The sequence below is a fragment of the Ostrinia furnacalis genome, unplaced genomic scaffold (genome assembly GCF_004193835.3).
Source record: "Ostrinia furnacalis isolate ACB-3 unplaced genomic scaffold, ASM419383v2 OfSCF1403, whole genome shotgun sequence".
In the NCBI taxonomy this organism is placed as follows: domain Eukaryota; kingdom Metazoa; phylum Arthropoda; class Insecta; order Lepidoptera; family Crambidae; genus Ostrinia; species Ostrinia furnacalis.
In genome coordinates this window covers 13929-32944 of record NW_021131642.1, presented here as the reverse complement: position 1 = coordinate 32944, position 19016 = coordinate 13929, and the positions used below count along the sequence as shown (strand labels likewise).

The 19016-nt window shown below is 42.1% G+C and overlaps 2 protein-coding genes and 1 long non-coding RNA gene across 4 annotated transcripts; 1 reads left to right on the top strand and 2 right to left on the bottom strand.

The window, feature by feature from the left end:
* Window positions 1-302: 302 nt before the first annotated feature.
* Window positions 303-2764, top strand: LOC114352544 (uncharacterized). The gene is made up of 2 exons (XM_028304169.1): window positions 303-711; window positions 1058-2764. The coding sequence occupies exons 1-2, from the start codon at window positions 303-305 to the stop codon at window positions 1696-1698; spliced, it is 1050 nt and encodes a 349-aa protein (XP_028159970.1). The 3' UTR covers window positions 1699-2764.
* On the bottom strand, window positions 2612-4054 carry LOC114352545 (uncharacterized). The gene is made up of 2 exons (XR_003655870.1): window positions 3854-4054; window positions 2612-3143 (listed from the first exon to the last, which is right to left on the bottom strand). It is a non-coding gene; the product is annotated as an uncharacterized LOC114352545 (long non-coding RNA).
* A 599-nt stretch (window positions 4055-4653) lies between these two features.
* Window positions 4654-18214, bottom strand: PIG-S (phosphatidylinositol glycan anchor biosynthesis class S). 2 transcript variants are annotated; one of them, XM_028304168.1, is made up of 10 exons: window positions 18127-18214; window positions 17632-17771; window positions 16808-17020; window positions 14411-14608; window positions 13689-13789; window positions 12618-12804; window positions 6925-7097; window positions 6218-6359; window positions 5644-5848; window positions 4654-4897 (listed from the first exon to the last, which is right to left on the bottom strand). In XM_028304168.1, exons 1-10 carry the CDS (start codon window positions 18204-18206, stop codon window positions 4786-4788), a joined length of 1551 nt encoding a protein of 516 aa, XP_028159969.1. In that variant the 5' UTR covers window positions 18207-18214; the 3' UTR covers window positions 4654-4785. The 2 variants fall into 2 exon arrangements, with proteins under 2 accessions (XP_028159969.1, XP_028159968.1); XM_028304167.1 differs by lacking the exon at window positions 6925-7097 and adding an exon at window positions 9491-9663 and having other exon boundaries at window positions 4655-4897.
* Window positions 18215-19016: the final 802 nt, after the last annotated feature.

Below are 19016 nucleotides of genomic sequence, written 5' to 3'. Positions count from 1 at the left end.
GTAATTTTAATAATTTTAAGTGAACAACATTTGGTTAAAAATTTACAAATAGTATTTATTGTAAATAAAACTATATTGCTTAATTTATTAAATAAAATATTAGTATTAATTTATTTTATTCAATAAAGCATTTCTATTAAGTTACCAATATTGCTATACTCAAAGACTTCCGTCGCACAATGTTGCAATATGAAAGTAAAAAGTAGGCGTAAAAGCGCGCGCGCGAATTTTCATTCCATCGATAGGATAGCCGCGTCGCAAGTTTATTATTGATCGCTCCGAGTGAGTAGGTCACATCGAAAATGAGTCTCAAAAACGTGGCAAAAATGTCTCAACGCGAGAAATTCGAGTTGATTAACTTGGAAGTGCGTACGTTTTACGAGTATTGTAAAGAAGCTGGTATGTCTGATGAGGAGATGGATTTAATATGTCGTCCGCTGACGAATGCGGTGCGCAAGGCCTCCATAAAGAGGTGGACGAGGGTGTTTATGTTCCTGGTGATGGTTTTGGCTATTGGCTACACGGTGAGCCAAACGGACACGTTTCAGTGGCACGCATCGGCCGTGGCGAGGATTGTGTTGATAAAACTGCTGCCTATTTGGGATTGGACCCCGCTGTACTACAACAAATGCCTGATCGAGAGGTCCCAGCCCCAGAACTTGGATAACAATTTCGTATCGCCCGCGGAGTGTGTCGCTTGCGAAGCTATAAGTACGTTTTTAATTTTAATTAATGTGCTATTAGTAATTAGACAAAGATACATCGCTAACTTTTATTTAATAATTCTAGTAGCGTGAGTTTGGGTGCGTTCGTGTCAATTATTGTTTTATAGAATACTTTTTGTATACATATATCTAAGTTATTAAGATCAATCAGTCAATCAGTAAATCAATCGAATAAAAATATCACTAAATTATTTATTTTACAAAAGAACTCCAATAAAGACAAACTTAATGCCAGTGGTGTTATTTTCTAGTCAAACTTTGGTTTAAGGCAGAATGGTATATCACACTAGACACTAATTTCCATTCATAAATAATAAAAAAAATCGTTTCAGAAACCATCGACCGCGTATCCGACGCGAGTTACAACACCGTATTCAACCACCACCTCCTCCGCGGTGCACCGGTCATCGTGGTAGACGCTTACTATGACTGGTCCAACTCCCGATCAGAGCTGAACCTAACCAGCCTTATCACCAGCGACGACCGCCTCCGAGACTCCGTCCCTTGCAGAGTCCTCACAAACATCCGCCTCGGCCGCCAACCCATGGACCTTGAAGAAATCGTCTCCAGAATCACCGACACCGACATCCCTAGCTGGTTCGTCCACTTCCAAAACTGCGACATCCGCGCCGTTAAATCCTTCAGGATCCTTGCTCCACGACCCTATTTCCTATCCCCACATATCCCCCCTTCGCATTTTAACTGGTTGCTCCTTTCCAGAAACTATGAGACCCACAGATACAAGTATTTAGAACTTGATGTCGGTCTGATCATCATGTCTCAGCTGAAAGGCAAGACTCAGGTCCAGCTGAAGCCTAGAGCGCCATGCGAGGATGACTGTTTCACTCTCCATTTCGATGTGAATGAGGGAGAAACACTGGTCCTAGCAAACTCCCTTTGGGAGTTCGAATATTTACCCGGAAAAGGGGAGAACATTGCTATGTTGACGGAAACCGACTGGATCGAGTCATAATGAATTAAGTAAAACTAAATTAATGTTATGTAGTTGTTCCAGTGAATACGGTATAACGCGGTACGTGTAAGCTATTGCAAGAATTGATAGGAAACTTAAATTGCACCCTTAGAAATGTTTACACTTTTTGAGGATGCAAAAATAATTCTACTTACTGATGATGACGTAAAGTTAGGATTTTAATGTGTTTTGTTATAATATACATTCGTTTGTTAATTATTTATTCCAGGGTTTCTTTAAAGCGTTAATGTGTTTGACTCTTGGGTTAGACCTAAATTGTGAAAGAAAGAAAACAAGGCTTTATTTAAAATAAGTTTAATTTTATTGCCAAAGCAAAATAGTGATAATGGTTTGTTTAGCGAGACGATTTTGTTCATTATTAGTGTAAAGAAGTAAATCTTACATACCTACTGCTGAAAACCCTTTGTTAAAAAATGTTTCTTGTTGTTGTTCTGTGGAACAAATTATTATGCAAAAGTTTAGTCATTTTACTTGAGTTACACATCGAATTGCGAAGGTTTTGATACCAAATATATCAAGTATATGTCACATATCACGGCATTCGATGCGAGCTCCATTCTTGTTACTCCTGTATTTAAGGATAAGGTTAAACTTACACAACTCTATAATGTGCACGATATCATAGTGTTAATGTAATGAGTGAATTTTCATTGTGGATAAGTACCTCAGTATTAATATATTATGTGAAGCAAATTCAAGTTTTATTTGAAACCTTTAAAATATCTAGTCAATTCAAACTCGAGCCTAGTCAATTGAATTTAATGAGCTACGAAAGTGTACAGGTGTAATTCAATTATAATAAGCTAAATGGGACTCAAACTCCCCATTCAAGAAAGTTTAAAATCCTAATGAAGTGAACTTAATTTAAATTAATTTCCTTTACATCCTTTGCTCGCCAGTTGGCGCCACTGTCGAGTATGGTCGCGCGCTAGTGGCGCCAATTAGAAGTGGTAGAATGACTTCCGTATTTGCACTCACCAGCCGGGCAAGAATGAGTGCCTGGATAAAATCTAATCGACAATTAGATGACAAATGTATAGGCTAAATATCGATAAAGTGCATCAATAAAAGTTTATTGGCGGCCAAGCTGTAGATCCTGGCTACACAGGAGTTGCAGCGGTGGGAACGAGAGGTGAGATTAGTCCCGATATCGTGGTGCGCATCCGAGGCCTACAGGTAAACGTCACTGTCAAATAAGATCTTGACATGAGTGTCAATGCGGTACCCCTGATTCTAAAGGATAAATAAATACACAAATTCCCTAACAAATAAATGTATTCACAACTCTATAATTAAATTAGTAGCATGCACTCTAGTCGGTCTTGATCTTCGAAGGCTTGCCGCGCAGCCAGAGCAGCAGGTTCTTCAGAGACAGCACAACCGGGAACATGATCGGCAGGAACAGCGGGATGTAGATCGCGTATCTGGAATGAAAACACTATATTTTAAAAAGAGATTAAGGAATTTTAAGAGATCTTTAAATAGAGAATAGCATGAAAAAATCATGCATATTTATATCTTCATTATTTATGTCCCCTACTGAATTTAAACCTGTCCCCCAAGGAATGCCACAAAGCACGATCTCCTGCTTGTTTCATTCAGCCGCCGTTAGGCATATTCACCATAGCGTAGCGTAGCGTTATGTAAATTTGTACGCCGACCTTGGGCCAAACATAGTGTAATAAACGAATTTTGATTTTGTAGATATCATCATCATTAGGTAGTTTGATCTCCACTACACCCTTTCTCTACTATAAGCACGACCCTCTAATTTCATCATCATCATCAGCCATAGGACGTCCACTGATGAACATAGGCCTCTCCCAATGATTTCCACAATGGCCGGTTGGTGGCGGCCTGCATCCAGAGCCTTCCTGCTACCTTTATGAGGTCGTCGGTCCACCTTGTGTAATTTATCAGACGCTCTCTAATTTACCAGAGGCAAATGGAGGATTTGCCCCACATTCCCCACCCTGGCCAGACGGGTGAGGAGAGTTGATATTCACATAATATTTGTAATCTTACGACATCTACAGGAAGAGTGGCAATGATCCTGTACTACCGAAACCACACGGCCAAGGTATTTGTACCGACCTTAAATACAGTAAGTATATTTAGAAATCCAAGCACTTACTTCTGATCATCAGGGAAGTACAATAACGCCAGTAGACTGGGCTCCATAAAAGCGCTTTCAGCAGCTGCGTGCGCTCGCAGCGACTCGCGGTAGGCCTCCAACAGTTTCCCTTGGGCAGCCAGCTCGTTGGCGCGGTGGATGCTGTCCACGGCTGCGTTTATGGAAGCCCCCACTTCGTCGTTGATCACGATGTTGGAGATTTCACCTGTAGGGGGGTTGAAGACAACATGTTATATTAAAAATATAAATATGTAAGAGCGACGAAGATCAGCAGTAGTAAGGCATGCTATACTTGAAACGTATCTGGGAAGGACTCAGAATTATAGAGGGGTTTTTCTTCTTTTCTTTCTTTCTATTAAATGAGGGACATCAAATCAAATACAGCGCCAAAATGTTAGTCTTTCATTTAATCAAAATTTATTTGTAAAATACTGACTCTAACAGTCCTTTATTATTGCTGGAGTTTATTGGCATGTTTTTAACAGCTTGCTTTACTTGACATAGCTAAGTAGGTAACACTATGCGCAATCCGCTCGTGGCCAAAATACAAATATCCTACTAATATTATAAATGCGAAAGTTTGTGTGGATGTCTGGATGTTTGTTACTCTTTTACGCAAAAACTACTGAACGGTTGTGAACGTCAGAATGGCGGGTGTATGGTCACAGAAATGAATAATATAAATATGAATTTTTAATACCTGAGGTGTACCTTTATGTACCTTTAGTTATTAATTTTGTACTTCCCTAATACGGGAACAATTTAAATTACAAAATNGCCCCGCCACTGCCTACAGGTAAACGTCACTGTCAAATAAGATCTTGACATGAGTGTCAATGCGGTACCCCTGATTCTAAAGGATAAATAAATACACAAATTCCCTAACAAATAAATGTATTCACAACTCTATAATTAAATTAGTAGCATGCACTCTAGTCGGTCTTGATCTTCGAAGGCTTGCCGCGCAGCCAGAGCAGCAGGTTCTTCAGAGACAGCACAACCGGGAACATGATCGGCAGGAACAGCGGGATGTAGATCGCGTATCTGGAATTGAAAGAAAGAAACGATTTTATTTAGGAATAAATCAATTTACAAAAAAAAATGTGCCAAAGTGACACCTGCTCAGTATATCTTGGCCGCTCTGGAATCCTGTCAGGACATTGATGTTCAGCAGGACTATTTAAACTTATTCCTATCTATACTTCTATACTATAATATTATAAATTCGAATGTAACTCCGTCTGTCGTTCTGTCTATCTGTCTGTCTCGCTTTCACGCCTAAATCACCGAAACGATTTTGATGAAATTTGGCATAGAGATAGTTTTGAGTCCCGGGAAAGGACAGGATAGTTTTTTATCCCGGTTTTTGAAACAGGGACGAGCGCGATAAAGTTTTTCTGTGACAGACAAAATTCAACTCGGGCGAAGCCGCGGGCGGAAAGCTAGTAAACTATAAACGATCATTTCACTGCAAGACGTAGGCTTCCCCAAGCCACGCCACAAATCACTATAATAACTCCCGCTTGTTTCATTCGGCTGTTGTCATGTCACAGTCTTTCATGCTTGTCAGCCAGAGCGACATCTATAGCGCATCGCTTATGACAGTGAGGAATTTGGAGTAAAAGTTTTTTTACTTTCATCATCTTTATTTGGATTGGCGATTGGGCGATCCGATAAGTTCCGATCATCATTAGGTCATTCGGTTTCCACTACAGCTCCGAGCCTCTGCTCTGCCGAAACCACACGGCCTAGGTACCAATAGCGTAAGTATAGAAAACCCTAGCACTTACTTCTGGTCATCAGGGAAGTACAATAACGCCAGTAGACTGGGCTCCATAAAAGCGCTTTCAGCAGCTGCGTGCGCTCGCAGCGACTCGCGGTAGGCCTCCAATAGTTTCCCTTGGGCAGCCAGCTCGTTGGCGCGGTGGATGCTGTCCACGGCTGCGTTTATGGAAGCCCCCACTTCGTCGTTGATCACGATGTTGGAGATTTCACCTGTAGGGGGGTTGAAGACAACATGTTATATTAAAAATATAAATATGTAAGAGCGACGAAGATCAGCAGTAGTAAGGCATGCTATACTTGAAACGTATCTGGGAAGGACTCAGAATTATAGGGGGTTTTTCTTCTTTTCTTTCTTTCTATTAAATGAGGGACATCAAATCAAATACAGCGCCAAAATGTTAGTCTTTCATATAATCAAAATTTATTTGTAAAATACTGACTCTAATAGTCCTTTATTATTGCTGGAGTTTATTGGCATGTTTTTAACAGCTTGCTTTACTTGACATAGCTAAGTAGGTAACACTATGCGCAATCCGCTCGTGGCCAAAATACAAATATGTTAAAGAATTTTCTAATTACCTAGCAATTGCGCGAGCGAAAGCAGCGTCCGCTGTGCGTTGGTGAGCTGTTCTAGCGTGCGCATACGCAGCAATGCGTCCACCTCCCAACGTCGCGGGGACACGGCTCGCAGCGGCACCAGGAAGGCGCCCGGGACAGTGACCTGATTATTTTGAACAATAATAATTTCAAGATACAATTTCCTTTAGAATAACACTAGCTGACCGGGCGAACTTTGTTCCGCCTTAATGGCAATAAATAAGCAGACTTTTTTTTAATTTCGAACGGGATAAAAAGTATCCTATGTCCTTCTCCTGGCTCTAAACTATCTCCCTGACAATTTTCAGCTAAATCTGTTCAGCCGTTCTTGAGTTATAAGTGGAGTAACTAACACGACTTTCTTTTATATATATAGATTTCATTTTAGTTCTTAAAACCGTTATTTTCAATTTGTTTTATGTATTCATTGGCTATGTATGTTACATATTAATGCAAAGAGTATAGTTTCATCTTTCAACTCTTAGGCCTTCAAAGCACGACTGTTCGCTTGTACGAATCACGTACAATTGCAATAGAATGCTAAATGCAAATATAGCCCAGTTAAAAAAACAAAAAAGGCACTCCTGAGCAGCCTGTAAAACCTTAATCACAGACACCTTTATTCCACATGTATCACAGCTTCTCATCAGCTTCCAGAACCCTCTAACCAGCCTGTAATTTGGTCTCACCATGTCAGGCACCCCCAGCAGCGTCCTTAGCTGTGCAACGAAGGTGCCCATGAGCGGGCGCGCGTCGGGCGCCCAGGCGGCGGCGGCGCACGCGGCCGGCGGCGGACTGGCCAGCACCACACCGCCCCATTTAGGGGACATAAAGGCCTGAACCGGGGATTGTATGGGGTTGCCTGTAGAAGAAAATGAAACTAAAGTACGGCCAACGAGAAGCGATACCAATTGTAAACAAACCCAATGTCATGGTCATTTGGAATAGCAGGGGTGCATAACTTTTTAATAGTTAGATTACATATCCCAACTAATATTATAAATGCGAAAGTAACTCTGTCTGTCTGTCTGTCTGTCTGTTACGCTTTCCCGCTTAAACCTCGCAACCGATTTTGATGAAATTTGGCATAGAGATAGTTTGAGTCCCGGGAAAGAACATAGGATAGTTTTTATCCCGGTTTTTGAAACAGGGACGCGCGCGATAAAGTTTTTCTGTGACAGACAAAATTCCACGCGGGCGAAGCCGCGGGCGGAAAGCTAGTTTTTNTCGGTCACTACTAGTTTTACAATATAGTTTCAAAAAATATCTGGCAAACCATAAAAATTGATGTTTTATTGAATATTATTTTTTTATTTGAATTATTGTATAATGTAGATTTAAATTAAATAACGAGAATAATAATAATATTTCTGCCTCACAATGTGCCCGGTGTATGGCAACTCGCCTACCCCTTTTTCATAGACTTAAATATATCGGAATAATAAAATAAGAACCGACAAGTAAGAGATTCGCCCTCGTGAATTGCAACAACTTGTATACTAAAATGAATGTCCGAATGTTGACGAACCCGTCTAACTTTGACATATTTGGCGGGAGAACGAGACATTACGACAAATACACAAGATGGGAAGAGACAGAATAGATTTTCAACTCGACAGTCGTATCGACCTTTTGCACGGTAATACTATCTATACAGTATTGTAACTCGGCCATATTTTTGAAATAAATGTCAACAGTCGCGCGGTACGTCACAGTATGACAACATGCGATAGGGCTGCCCACCTACACAGTACCCAGTTTAATTGAGAATGTTACTAGGTATGCAAAATCACTTGAAACCTATGTTACTGTTAGGCTTTTACATTTACAAATACATTAGTTTTTATTTCATTCAAAAATACCCAGTAGTTATGATTTTATAGGCATTCAAAGTTCGCTTAAATATTGAGTCCCGCCAACGGTCACGTGACCCCGCGTGACGTACATTCACAGTGTCCGCTCACTAGAAAACGGATATAAACATACTTAAATACATTTTTTTTGTAAATACAAACTTATTATACATATTAACACCCAGACCCATCACAGAAATTAAAATTGAACCAAACCCAAACTTGATGCGATTGTGTCGTTTTATTGCGAATTACCTTCCAGCTCCATCATTAGACCCCACAAACAAGTCCTACTACAGCTACTAGCTGTATAACAGTCTAAAACAAGTAAACATAACAGCCTTTGGCTTTATAAATGACCACGTGTGTTCTATTAAAATGCTAGCTCTATAACATCGTACAAGTAGGCCGTTAAACAGCGGTTGCCGTATCACTACCCTCCTATAATGCTCTTAGTCAGATGGCTGACTAAAGGATAGTTGTTAGATTATTATAACACCAACAATCGTATAAAAGTATAACTCTACACTAGTCTACACTCCTATAAGTCCCTTAGACAGGTATAGGTGTAATTAATTGCAATAATACAGCTTATACATCACGAGTGAACTGTACTAATGCTTTAAGTACACATTGGAACTAAATGTGAACTCTTAAATGGAGTAAAATGTTACTTGGGAGCTTCTCATCAGCTTCCAGAACCCTCTAACCAGCCTGTAATTTGGTCTCACCATGTCAGGCACCCCCAGTAGCGTCCTCAGCCTGGACCGGGGATTGCTAACTTGATTTGAACATAGGTGTGACTGACAGCCCACTATGCAGAGGCTGCATGGAGGCAGAAAAAACGAAAAAGCAGAAGACGCAGGAGCTTGATAGATCAACGGGCAGGAATTCTCCAAGTCTGCAGTATTTGTCAGAAGCTTTTTGGGGTAATCTGAGTTGATTGGAGTAGAAAAAGAACAACAAATCACGCATAAAGACCCAATTAGAAACTGGGGACTGCTAACTAACCTGTAAGTCTCTAAGAACTAGAATCGTGAGGCAGACATTTGGTGCCCAGATGGCATATGCATCTTTGACATCTTAAGACACTTGGTAGTTCATCATCCGCTCCTATAACAGTCTCACCAGCCAAAGCAGCTTCTCATGGTCTTCTATAACCTTCAAACAGCCTGTAAGAGTCTAAGAACTAGTACTCACCATATCAGGCATGCCCAGAAGCGTCCGCAGCTGTGCGACGAAGGTGTCACTAATCACATGACACTTGACTATTTAAAAATAGGCATCTTTGACACTTTAAGACACTTGGTAGCTGATCATCCGCTCCTATAACCATCTCACCAGCCAGATAAACTTAACACGATCATCCACAGTCTTCCAACCGTCCTGTACCAAGACTCACCATATCAGGTACTCCTAGAAGCGTCCTCAGCTGCGCCACAAAGGTGCCCATGAGTGGACGCGCGTCGGGCGCCCAGGCGGCGGCGGCGCACGCGGCCGGCGGCGGGCTGGCCAACACCACGCCCCCCCATTTGGGAGACATAAAGGCCTGGACCGGGGATTGTATGGGGTTGCCTGTAGAAGAAAATGAAACTAAAGTACGGCCAACGAGAAGCGATACCAAATGTAAACAAACCCAACGTCATGGTCATTTGGAATAGCAGGGGTTATGCACCCACTTTTTAATAGTTAGATTACATATTTTACAATATAGTTTCAAAAAATATCTGGTAAACCATAAAAATAGATGTTTTATTAAATACTAGCGGCCGCCCGCGACTTCGTACGCGTGGATCTCGTTTTACCCCCCCTTCATCTATCTTACGCGGTTCAGATTTTTTCATACAATTTTTTTCCCGCTAACTCCCGTTCCCGTGGGAATTTTGAAATATCCTGTTGTAACTAAGCTTTGAGTTTACTAAGGTACCTGCATGCCAAATTTCAAGAGTCTATCTTACGCGGTTTAGATTTTTTCATACAAATGTTCTTTCCCGCTAACTCCCGTTCCCGTGGGAATTTTGCAATATCCTGTTGTAACTAAGCTTTAAGTTTACTAAGATACCTGCATGCCAAATTTCAAGAGTCTATCTTACGCGGTTTAGATTTTTACATACAAATGTTTTTTCCCGCTAACTCCCGTTCCCGTGGGAATTTCACAATATTCTGTTGCAACTAAGCTTTAAGTTTACTAAGGTACCTGCATGCCAAATTTCAAGGGTCTATCTTACGCGGTTTAGATTTTTGCATACAAATGTTTTTTCCCACTAACTCCCGTTCCCGTGGGAATTTTGCAATATCTTGTTGTAACTAAGCTTTAAGTTTACTAAGGTACCTGCATGCCAAATTTCAAGCGTCTAACTTAAGCGGTTTAGATTTTTCATACAAATGTTTATTCCCGCTAATTCCCGTTCCCGTGGGAATTCCTAAGTATCCTATAACCTGCCCAGGAGTATGAAGAATAATTGTACCAAGTTTCGTTAAAATCCGTCGAGTAGTTTTTGTTTCTATAAGGAACATACAGACAGACAGACAGACAGACAGACAGACAGACAAAAATTTTACTGATTGCATTTTTGGCATCAGTATCGATCACTAATCACCCCCTGATAGTTATTTTGAAAATATATTTCATGTACAGAATTGACCTCTCTACAGATTTATTATAAGTATAGATTATTTTTTTAATAATGTGAATTATTGTATAATGTAGATTTAAATTAAATAACGAGAATAATAATAACATTTCTGCCTCACAATGTGCCCGGTGTATGGCAATTGGCCTACCCCTTTTTCATAGACTTAAATATATCGGAATAATAAAATAAGAACCGACAAGTAAGATTCGCCCTTGTGAATTGCAACAACTTGTATACTAAGATGGATGTCCGAATGTTGACGAACCCGTCTAACTTTGACATATTTGGCGGGAGAACGAGACATTACGACAAATACACAAGATGGGAAGAGACAGAATAGATTGTCAACTCGACAGTCGTATCGACCTTTTGTATCGCTGCTAGTTGGCCGTACTTTAGGTACAGTCAACGTCCAATAGTTTGTGACACCTAAAGTGACCAAAAAGTGGAGAACAAAACCTTATTCCGATTATTGTAACAAAGACGTGTTTCGCGAACTTTTTGACAACTTTGGGTATCGCGAACTGTTTAAAACTGACTGTATAGACTATAGAGGGATAGAATACTTAATTATAATTATGGCAACACTGTTTCTATGCGGAATTCGCACAAACGGGACTTTGGGAAATTTCACATTTTGTCAAAGACTAATTTCATGTTGATTGTCTATGGTCCCACACTAAAATGCAAGATGTCGTCAGGTTGGTTAGAAGCAAGTTGAGGGACTCTTGGCGCTAGATTGAGTATATTCAAGGGATTTTTAACCGTATGCCTTAAGACACTAGGTTTATTGTCCATTGTCTGAGCTCCCAAGTTGTGTATGAGCATCGCGAACAAATGAAGGCATTCTTTCGGCTGAGTGTATTTACTGGAGTTTTAACAGTATGTCTCAAGACACAAGACTTATTGTCCGCGGCGCGTCAGAAACAAGTGAAGGCACTCTTAGCATGCGCATATTCAATGGACTTTAAACCGTATGCTCAAAGCTACAAGGTTACTTGATTGTGGACCGTATGTCGCAAGACACAAGGCTCATTGCCCATTGTCACACCTCCCCGGTCGTGTATGAGCAATAAAAACAAGTGAAGGCACTCTAGTTGCTCGGATCCGTACAATCAATTTTGAACCCTTTGCCTCATGACACTAGGTTCATTGTCCATTGTCTGACCTCCCCAAGCAGCGGCGCGTTAGGATCAAGTGAAGGTGCTCTTGGCGCTCGGCTGAGTATAGACACAAGACTCATTGTCTTCTGTCCTCACCTGCCTGTTCGTGGATGAGCAGCGGCGAGTCAAAAACAAGTGAAGACACTCTTGGCGTTCTGCTGAGTGTAGTCAATTCTGAACCGTATGTCTCAAGACACAAGGCTCATTGTCCATTTTTCTCACCTCCCCGATCATGTATAAGCAGCGGCGCGTCAAAAACAAGTGAAGACACTCTTGACGTTCTGCTGGGTGTAGTCAATTTTGAACCGTATACCTCAAGACACTGGGTTCATTGTTCATCGTCACACCTCCCAGGTCGTGGCACATCAGAAACAAGTGAAGGCGCTCTTGGCGCATTGCGAAGTGTATTCAATGGATTTTGAACAGTATGCCTCAAAACACAAGGTTCATTGTCCATTATGTGACGTCTACGCTCGCGAATGAGCAGCGGCGCGTCAGGAACAAATGAAGGCGCTCTTGGCACATGTATTCAATGGACTTTAAACAGTATGCTCAAAGAGACAAGGTTCATAGTCTTATGTTCTTACCTCCCCGGTCGTGTATGAGCAGTGCAGTGGCGCATCAGAAACAAGTCAAGGCACTTTTGGCGCTGGGCTGAGGGCATTCGATTTTGAACCGTATGTCTCATGTCATAAGGCTCAAGCAACGGAGTTCTTTGAGGTCTTCTTACCAGCCTCGTCGTGTATGAGCAGTGGTGAAGTCTTGCAGGGCGCGGCGTAGAGGACTAGGTTTAGAGTTGGCAGGGGCGACACGTGAGTCGCCGCGCGCTCCTCCAAGCTGGTCAGGAGGAGGTGGAGACGTTCTTTACGGACTNTACGGACAGCAAAATGGCGGCCCCATTCGCTGTTGTCTTTTATCTGGAAAAAAAATACAGTTTTTCAGCGTATGCTCCCAATATAGGATAGAATGTTGGTGAATCATGAAGTTTGGGTCATCGTGGCTTTGGCAGCTATCCTAAAAAAACTGTCTGGCAAGGAGTTGGAACTGTCAAAACTATCTGGCTGATGTAGAAACAACTTCTAATCATTCCCCAAATATTATACATTTTTTTAGGATAGCTGCCAAAGCCACGATGACCCAATCTTCATGATTTACCAACATTCTATCCTATATTGGGAGCATACGCTGACAAACTTACAGCTTTTATAAAATGACGTAGGTCTGGCGTTCACTAGCTTTTAGTCTAATAAGGTCTATGTAACTATAGTTTTAGCGCTCACCAGTTAGTTCCACTGTAGAGTAAGGTACTGTCAAATAAAATAGAGAAAGGGGTCTCAACGCGTCAACATCTTTTATATGAGTTACATAATATGTACTCACGGCTTGACGTTTCGGCTTCTATGCTGAAGCCGTGGTCACAAGCAGACTGGCGGCTCACGGCGTCGCGTCGTCATATAAATATGTTGCGTTGAGACCCGAGTTTCCCTATTTTAGTTGTAATGAAACGTGAAAATTTAAAATCTTATAAGGTACTGTCACTTGAGTGGCTAATGCCCGTTTTCACCAACAATCCCTAATTTTGAAGTGACCCCTATGAAAACAAAATTCCTGTTATATGTTACCATAGGGGTCACTTAAAAATTAGGGAATAATGGTGAAAACGGGCATAAGACACAAGACAGTGACGCCAAATAGTGAGCGCTGAAGCGATAGGACTATCACTGTAGGGTGAGGTCCTGTCACTGGCCAGTGGTGCCAACTGTTTAGTATAAAAACGATAGCGAATATAAAATTTTCATACCTCTTTGGCTTTGAAGTCGAAGTCTAGCAAATACAGCCACTGCGACTTTAGGGTGAAGTTGTGAAGCTCGCTGAGCTCGTCCACGAAGGAGCCGATGTAATCTGAAAATTAAAGAAGAAATAATTTCAGCAGCAGAAGAAAATTCTTGTATTTAGACTGCATCTCACGTAACATCAGGTGCGATTGCGGTCAAATACCTGCCTTGATCTGCATTAAAAAAATCTTCATTGTCAAGGAAGAATAACTTTTATAAAGATTCGACTAGATCCGAGTATCGCAAGGTTCATCATTTGACAATATTAAGGCTTGCAGACCTTAAACAGTATAAAGACAGTTCATAAAAGCCACCAGCTTCAAAAAACTCAAGATCTAGTATTTCTGGAAAGTTGAAACATTACCGCAAAACTGACGGCCGATGAGGCAGAAAGGTTCTGGAGTGGAGGGCCAGGCACTGAAAAGTCCAGCGTAGGACGTCCACACGAGGTGGACCGACGACCTCATCTTCCCATAATAGCCGACTGGTAGCGGCCTGCATCAAGTCGCGCGATGCAGGTCGCTACCATAATGGCCGACTGGTAGCGGCCTGCATCAAGTCGCGTGATGCAGGTCGCTACCAGTCGGCCATTATGGGAAGAGAATTCATTGGGGGAGGCCTATGTTCAGTGGACGTCTAATGGCTGAAATGATGATGATGATGATGATGAAACATTTTATCGGTTTACCTTCGACAGCATCCTTGGCATTGAACTGCACCTCGAGCTGGTCAGGCCTGGGGTGTATCACGGACAATACCACGTGGTACGCTGCACCAGGTGGGAAGCGCGTGCGGCGTGCTGCATCAGCTACTTCTGAGCGCGCGCCTTGGAGGACCCTGGTCTGGTATACCCATTGCTTGAGCGCTTGGACCAGGGTTGGTGACGCTGGAAAGGTAATTCAGAACTTGAAATACGGCAGGTGATATCACTATAGGTCGAGCGCATAAGGTCCACGCTCTATTGAATAAGAAAAGAGGAATCCGTAAACGAACTAAAGTCGCTGGCAAACCCCGCAGGAATAGCAAGCTGAAGTGACAATGGATAGGGCACATAGTACGAGGAACTGACGGTCGATGGAGCAGCAAGGTTCTGGAGTGGAGGCCACGTACCGGAACAACCCACAAGGTGGACCAACGAGCTCGATGTGGGAATCATTGGTGGAGGCCTATGGTCAGCAGTGGACGTTCTGGCTGAAATGATGATGATGATGATGAATGGGCTTACCTTTGGCATCTTTAAAGAACATGACCCTCTCTCCAGCCAACCACACATCTTGCTTCAGCGGCCGTCTTTGTACCAAGTGGAACTGGTTGTGGTTGGTCAGGTCGACGCTCGCTGCCACTCGCTTCAAGATGTCCTGCTCGTCAGACACCGATTCTAAAGTCCGGTGGAGGTCGTCTGATAGCACTGATTTCTTGATTGTTATGTTGAGGATGTCTGTTAATAAAAAGATTACAATACTGTTATCCATAATACTACTATACTTGCTCAATATTGGAATAAGTACAAGAGGCTGCAATATTGGAATAAAACAACGCTGCTCCAACCGTCAAGTCTCGGTTGGAGCAGCGTTGTTTTTCGCATTTTACAGCAATAAGAAGTGATTCACATGGTAGTTATGATAAATCAAAATAAACTGGACTTAAAATAGTTTATATTGTAAAGTGAGCCACACTGTTCTTATTTCCTTTTTCTTTTGCTCTCATCAAATGATGATTATTTGCAATAGAACAAGAAAACATGGAAATGGGTAGCTGTAACTGTGGTCTACTATACGTATACTAGCACATCACGTGCTAGGTTGATGTGTCGAATTTCTTCAAATAATATCACACCTTAGACTAGGCGCAGACCACCGATTTTTAGTTGGCCGATAGTTGAGCCCGATTTTAAATTGTATGAAGAATCGGCGAAACCAAATCAGTTTAATGTGCGCACTTCCATACATGCCCATACTGATCAACTGCCCGACTAAACTATCGGCTGACGAAAAATCGATGGTCTGCGACTAGGCTTAATTTAAAGACATGTAGTTCCAAACTGTTAAGAAGCTTCGACATACGAGTATTGTAGTCGGTTGTTCTGCCTTACCTTCGTCCTGGAAAGCCTTCTGTATGAAGCTGGCTACTTCTGCCGCGGTCTGCTGGTCATTGGCGAGGATCGTCAGCTCGGAAGCGATCACGCTTGGCAGCTCGTTGAAGGCACTGATCTTGTCGTAGGGCAGTGCTACCCTGTAAGGAGAGAAAAACATAATGAATAAAGGTCTTACTTTTTGCAAATAGGCCTTTAAAAGGCGCTTTTATACGTCCCAGTATTATTTTAACCCTACAACTGATTAGGGACAGTAAATTGGTCAGGGCTGAGAAGAACCAGTAACTCAGTCACTGAAACGACAGAATTAGACGCATATTCCTGAATAAGTAAAAATAAATAACACCACAACTTCAATAAAATAAGAGCACCACCATACCATACCACTACCTTATTTCTCTTCTTTCTCATGCAAAAGATTTATCTTTAAAGCAAAATATTAGCAGAGCAGCGCTGCTTCGTTTTCAGCCAAATGAAGTCCACTGCTGAACAAAGACCTCCCCAAGGATTTCTATAACCACCAGTTCTGCGCTGCCTGCATCCAGGTACTTGCAGCGACCTTCACCAGATCGTCGGTCCACCTAGTGGGGCCACAGCCACATACGTCTTCTAAGCGGGATGACATAAAGCAGCTTGAATTATTATAATTTTTAATAACAGATTACCTGTACACTTCGGTGGTCTTCCACCATAACGGCAGACCGATGATGATGAGCACCCCCACGAAGGAAGCGCTCGCCCACATCCGATTGGATTCTGAAACAAAATAGAGATTTTATTAAAGAACTGTATGAAAATTACCCAAAAAGTTTTTAGTAAAGACAGAAAAATAAAAAACATACAGCCCGGTCAAGTTATCTGCGCACCTGGCGGCCGTGACGTCACATCAACGATCTGGTAAGAACGGGTCGAACGCGGGGAGACGTGCGGATGAGTCGCATTCCAGCGAGATGCGCAGTTAACTTGACTATAGTCNATGATGAACGGGCCTACCTTTGGCATCTTTAAAGAACATAACCCCCTCTCCAGCCAACCACACATCTTGCTTCAGCGGCCGCCTCTGTACCAAGTGGAACTGGTTGTGACTGGTCAGGTCGACGCTCGCTGCCACTCGCTTCAAGATGTCGTGCTCGTCACCGATTGATTCTAAAGTCCGGTGGAGTTCGTCTGACAGCACTGATTTCTTGATTGTTATGTTGAGGATGTCTGTAAATAAAATGATTACAATACTGTTATCCATAATTACTACTTTACTAGCTCAATATTGAGATAAGTACGAGAGGCTAGACTTGATGGTTGGAGCAGCGTTGTTTTTCAGATTTTTACAGTAATAAGAAGTGATTCACATGGTAGTTATGATAAATCAAAATAAACTGGACTTAAAATAGTTAATATTGTAAAGTGAGCCACAGTTCTTATTTCCTTTTTCTTTTGCTCTCATCAAATGATGATTATTTGGACTAGATCAAGAGAACATGGAAATGGGTAGCTGTAACTGTGGTCTACTATACGTATACTAGCGCATCAACCTAGCACGAAGTGTCGAATTTCTTCAAATAATATCACACCTTAGACTAGGCGCAGACCACCGATTTTTAGTTGGCCGATAGTTGAGCCCGATTTTAAATTGTATGAAGAATCGGCCAAACCAAATCGGTTTAATGTGCGCACTTCCATACATGCCCATACTGATCAACTGCCCGACTAAACTATCGGCCGACGAAAAATCGATGGTCTGCGCCTAGGCTTAATTTAAAGACATGTAGTTCCAAACTGTTAAGAAGATACGAGTATTGTAGTGGATTTTTCTGCCTCACCTTCGTCCTGGAAAGCCTTCTGTATGAAGCTAGCTACTTCTGCCGCGGTCTGCTGGTCATTGGCGAGGATCGTCAGCTCGGAAGCGATCACGCTCGGCAGCTCGTTGAAGGCACTGATCTTGTCGTAGGGCAGTGCTACCCTGTAAGGAGAGAAAAATACCTTAAAATGAATCAATGAAAAAATAATATAGACCACAACTTCTCTAAAACAAGAGCACAAAAATAAAGAGTCTCCTATACAACTGAATTATTCTCTACTTTTTCATGCAAAAGATTTATCTCTAAAGCAAAATTTTAGCAGAGCAGCGCTGCTTCGTTTTCAGCCAAATGACTTCCACTGCTGGACAAGGATTTCCATAACGACCAGTCATCCAGGTGCATCCAGGTACTTGCAGTGACCTTCACCAGATCGTCGGTCCACCTAGTGGAGCCTTCCCACACTACGTCTTCTACGCGGGATGACGTAAAGCAGCTTGAATTATTATAAATAAATACCTGTACACTTCGGTGGTCTTCCACCATAACGGCAGACCGATGATGATGAGCACTCCCACGAAGGAAGCGCTCGCCCACATCCGATTGGATTCTGAAACAAAATAGAGATTTTATTAAAGAACTGTATGAAAATTACCCAAAAAAAAAATCTAGTACCTAAAGACAGTTAAATAAATAAAACAAAGGCCGGTTAAGTTAACTGCGCACCTGGCGGCCGTGACGTCACATCAACGATCTGGTAAGAACGGGTCGAACACGGGGAGATGTGCGGATGAGTCGCATGCCAGCGAGATGCGCAGTTAACTTGACTAATAGCCTCATTCACGTAACAAAACTTCAAGGGCAACAAATCGCTGAGTTGCGATCCTATCGAGTAATCGTTCTATCGAAATGACCCTTGTGAATACTTATTTAGAACTGTTTGTCAATAGGACGACGTAACAAAACTTCAACGACAACAAATCGCTGAGTTGCGATCCTATCGAGTAATATTTCTATCGAAATGACCCTCGTGAATACGGATTTGGAACAGTTTTTCAATGGGACGACTTCTGAACGTCAGCGAGATCTTGACTGTCAAAATACGTGAATTAGGCCATATGATGTAATTGTATTTGTTTCAACCCTCACTTGTGATAGTCTGTATTTATGTCTTTCACCATGGTCACCCCAGCGATCGCCGAGCGCGTAAGAACTCGCGCACATCGCAATAGCGCGGGTCAGGTGTCAAACGACCGTAATTGACGCCAGTTGTGACGGCATTTGGACAGTGTGTGAACAAGGTATCATAATGATGCCCAATGATTCTTCAACTCTTTTAGATGATACATCATATTGCCACTGTATTTTGAACCTTATTGGTAACTAGCGTTTTACCCCCTTCATCTATC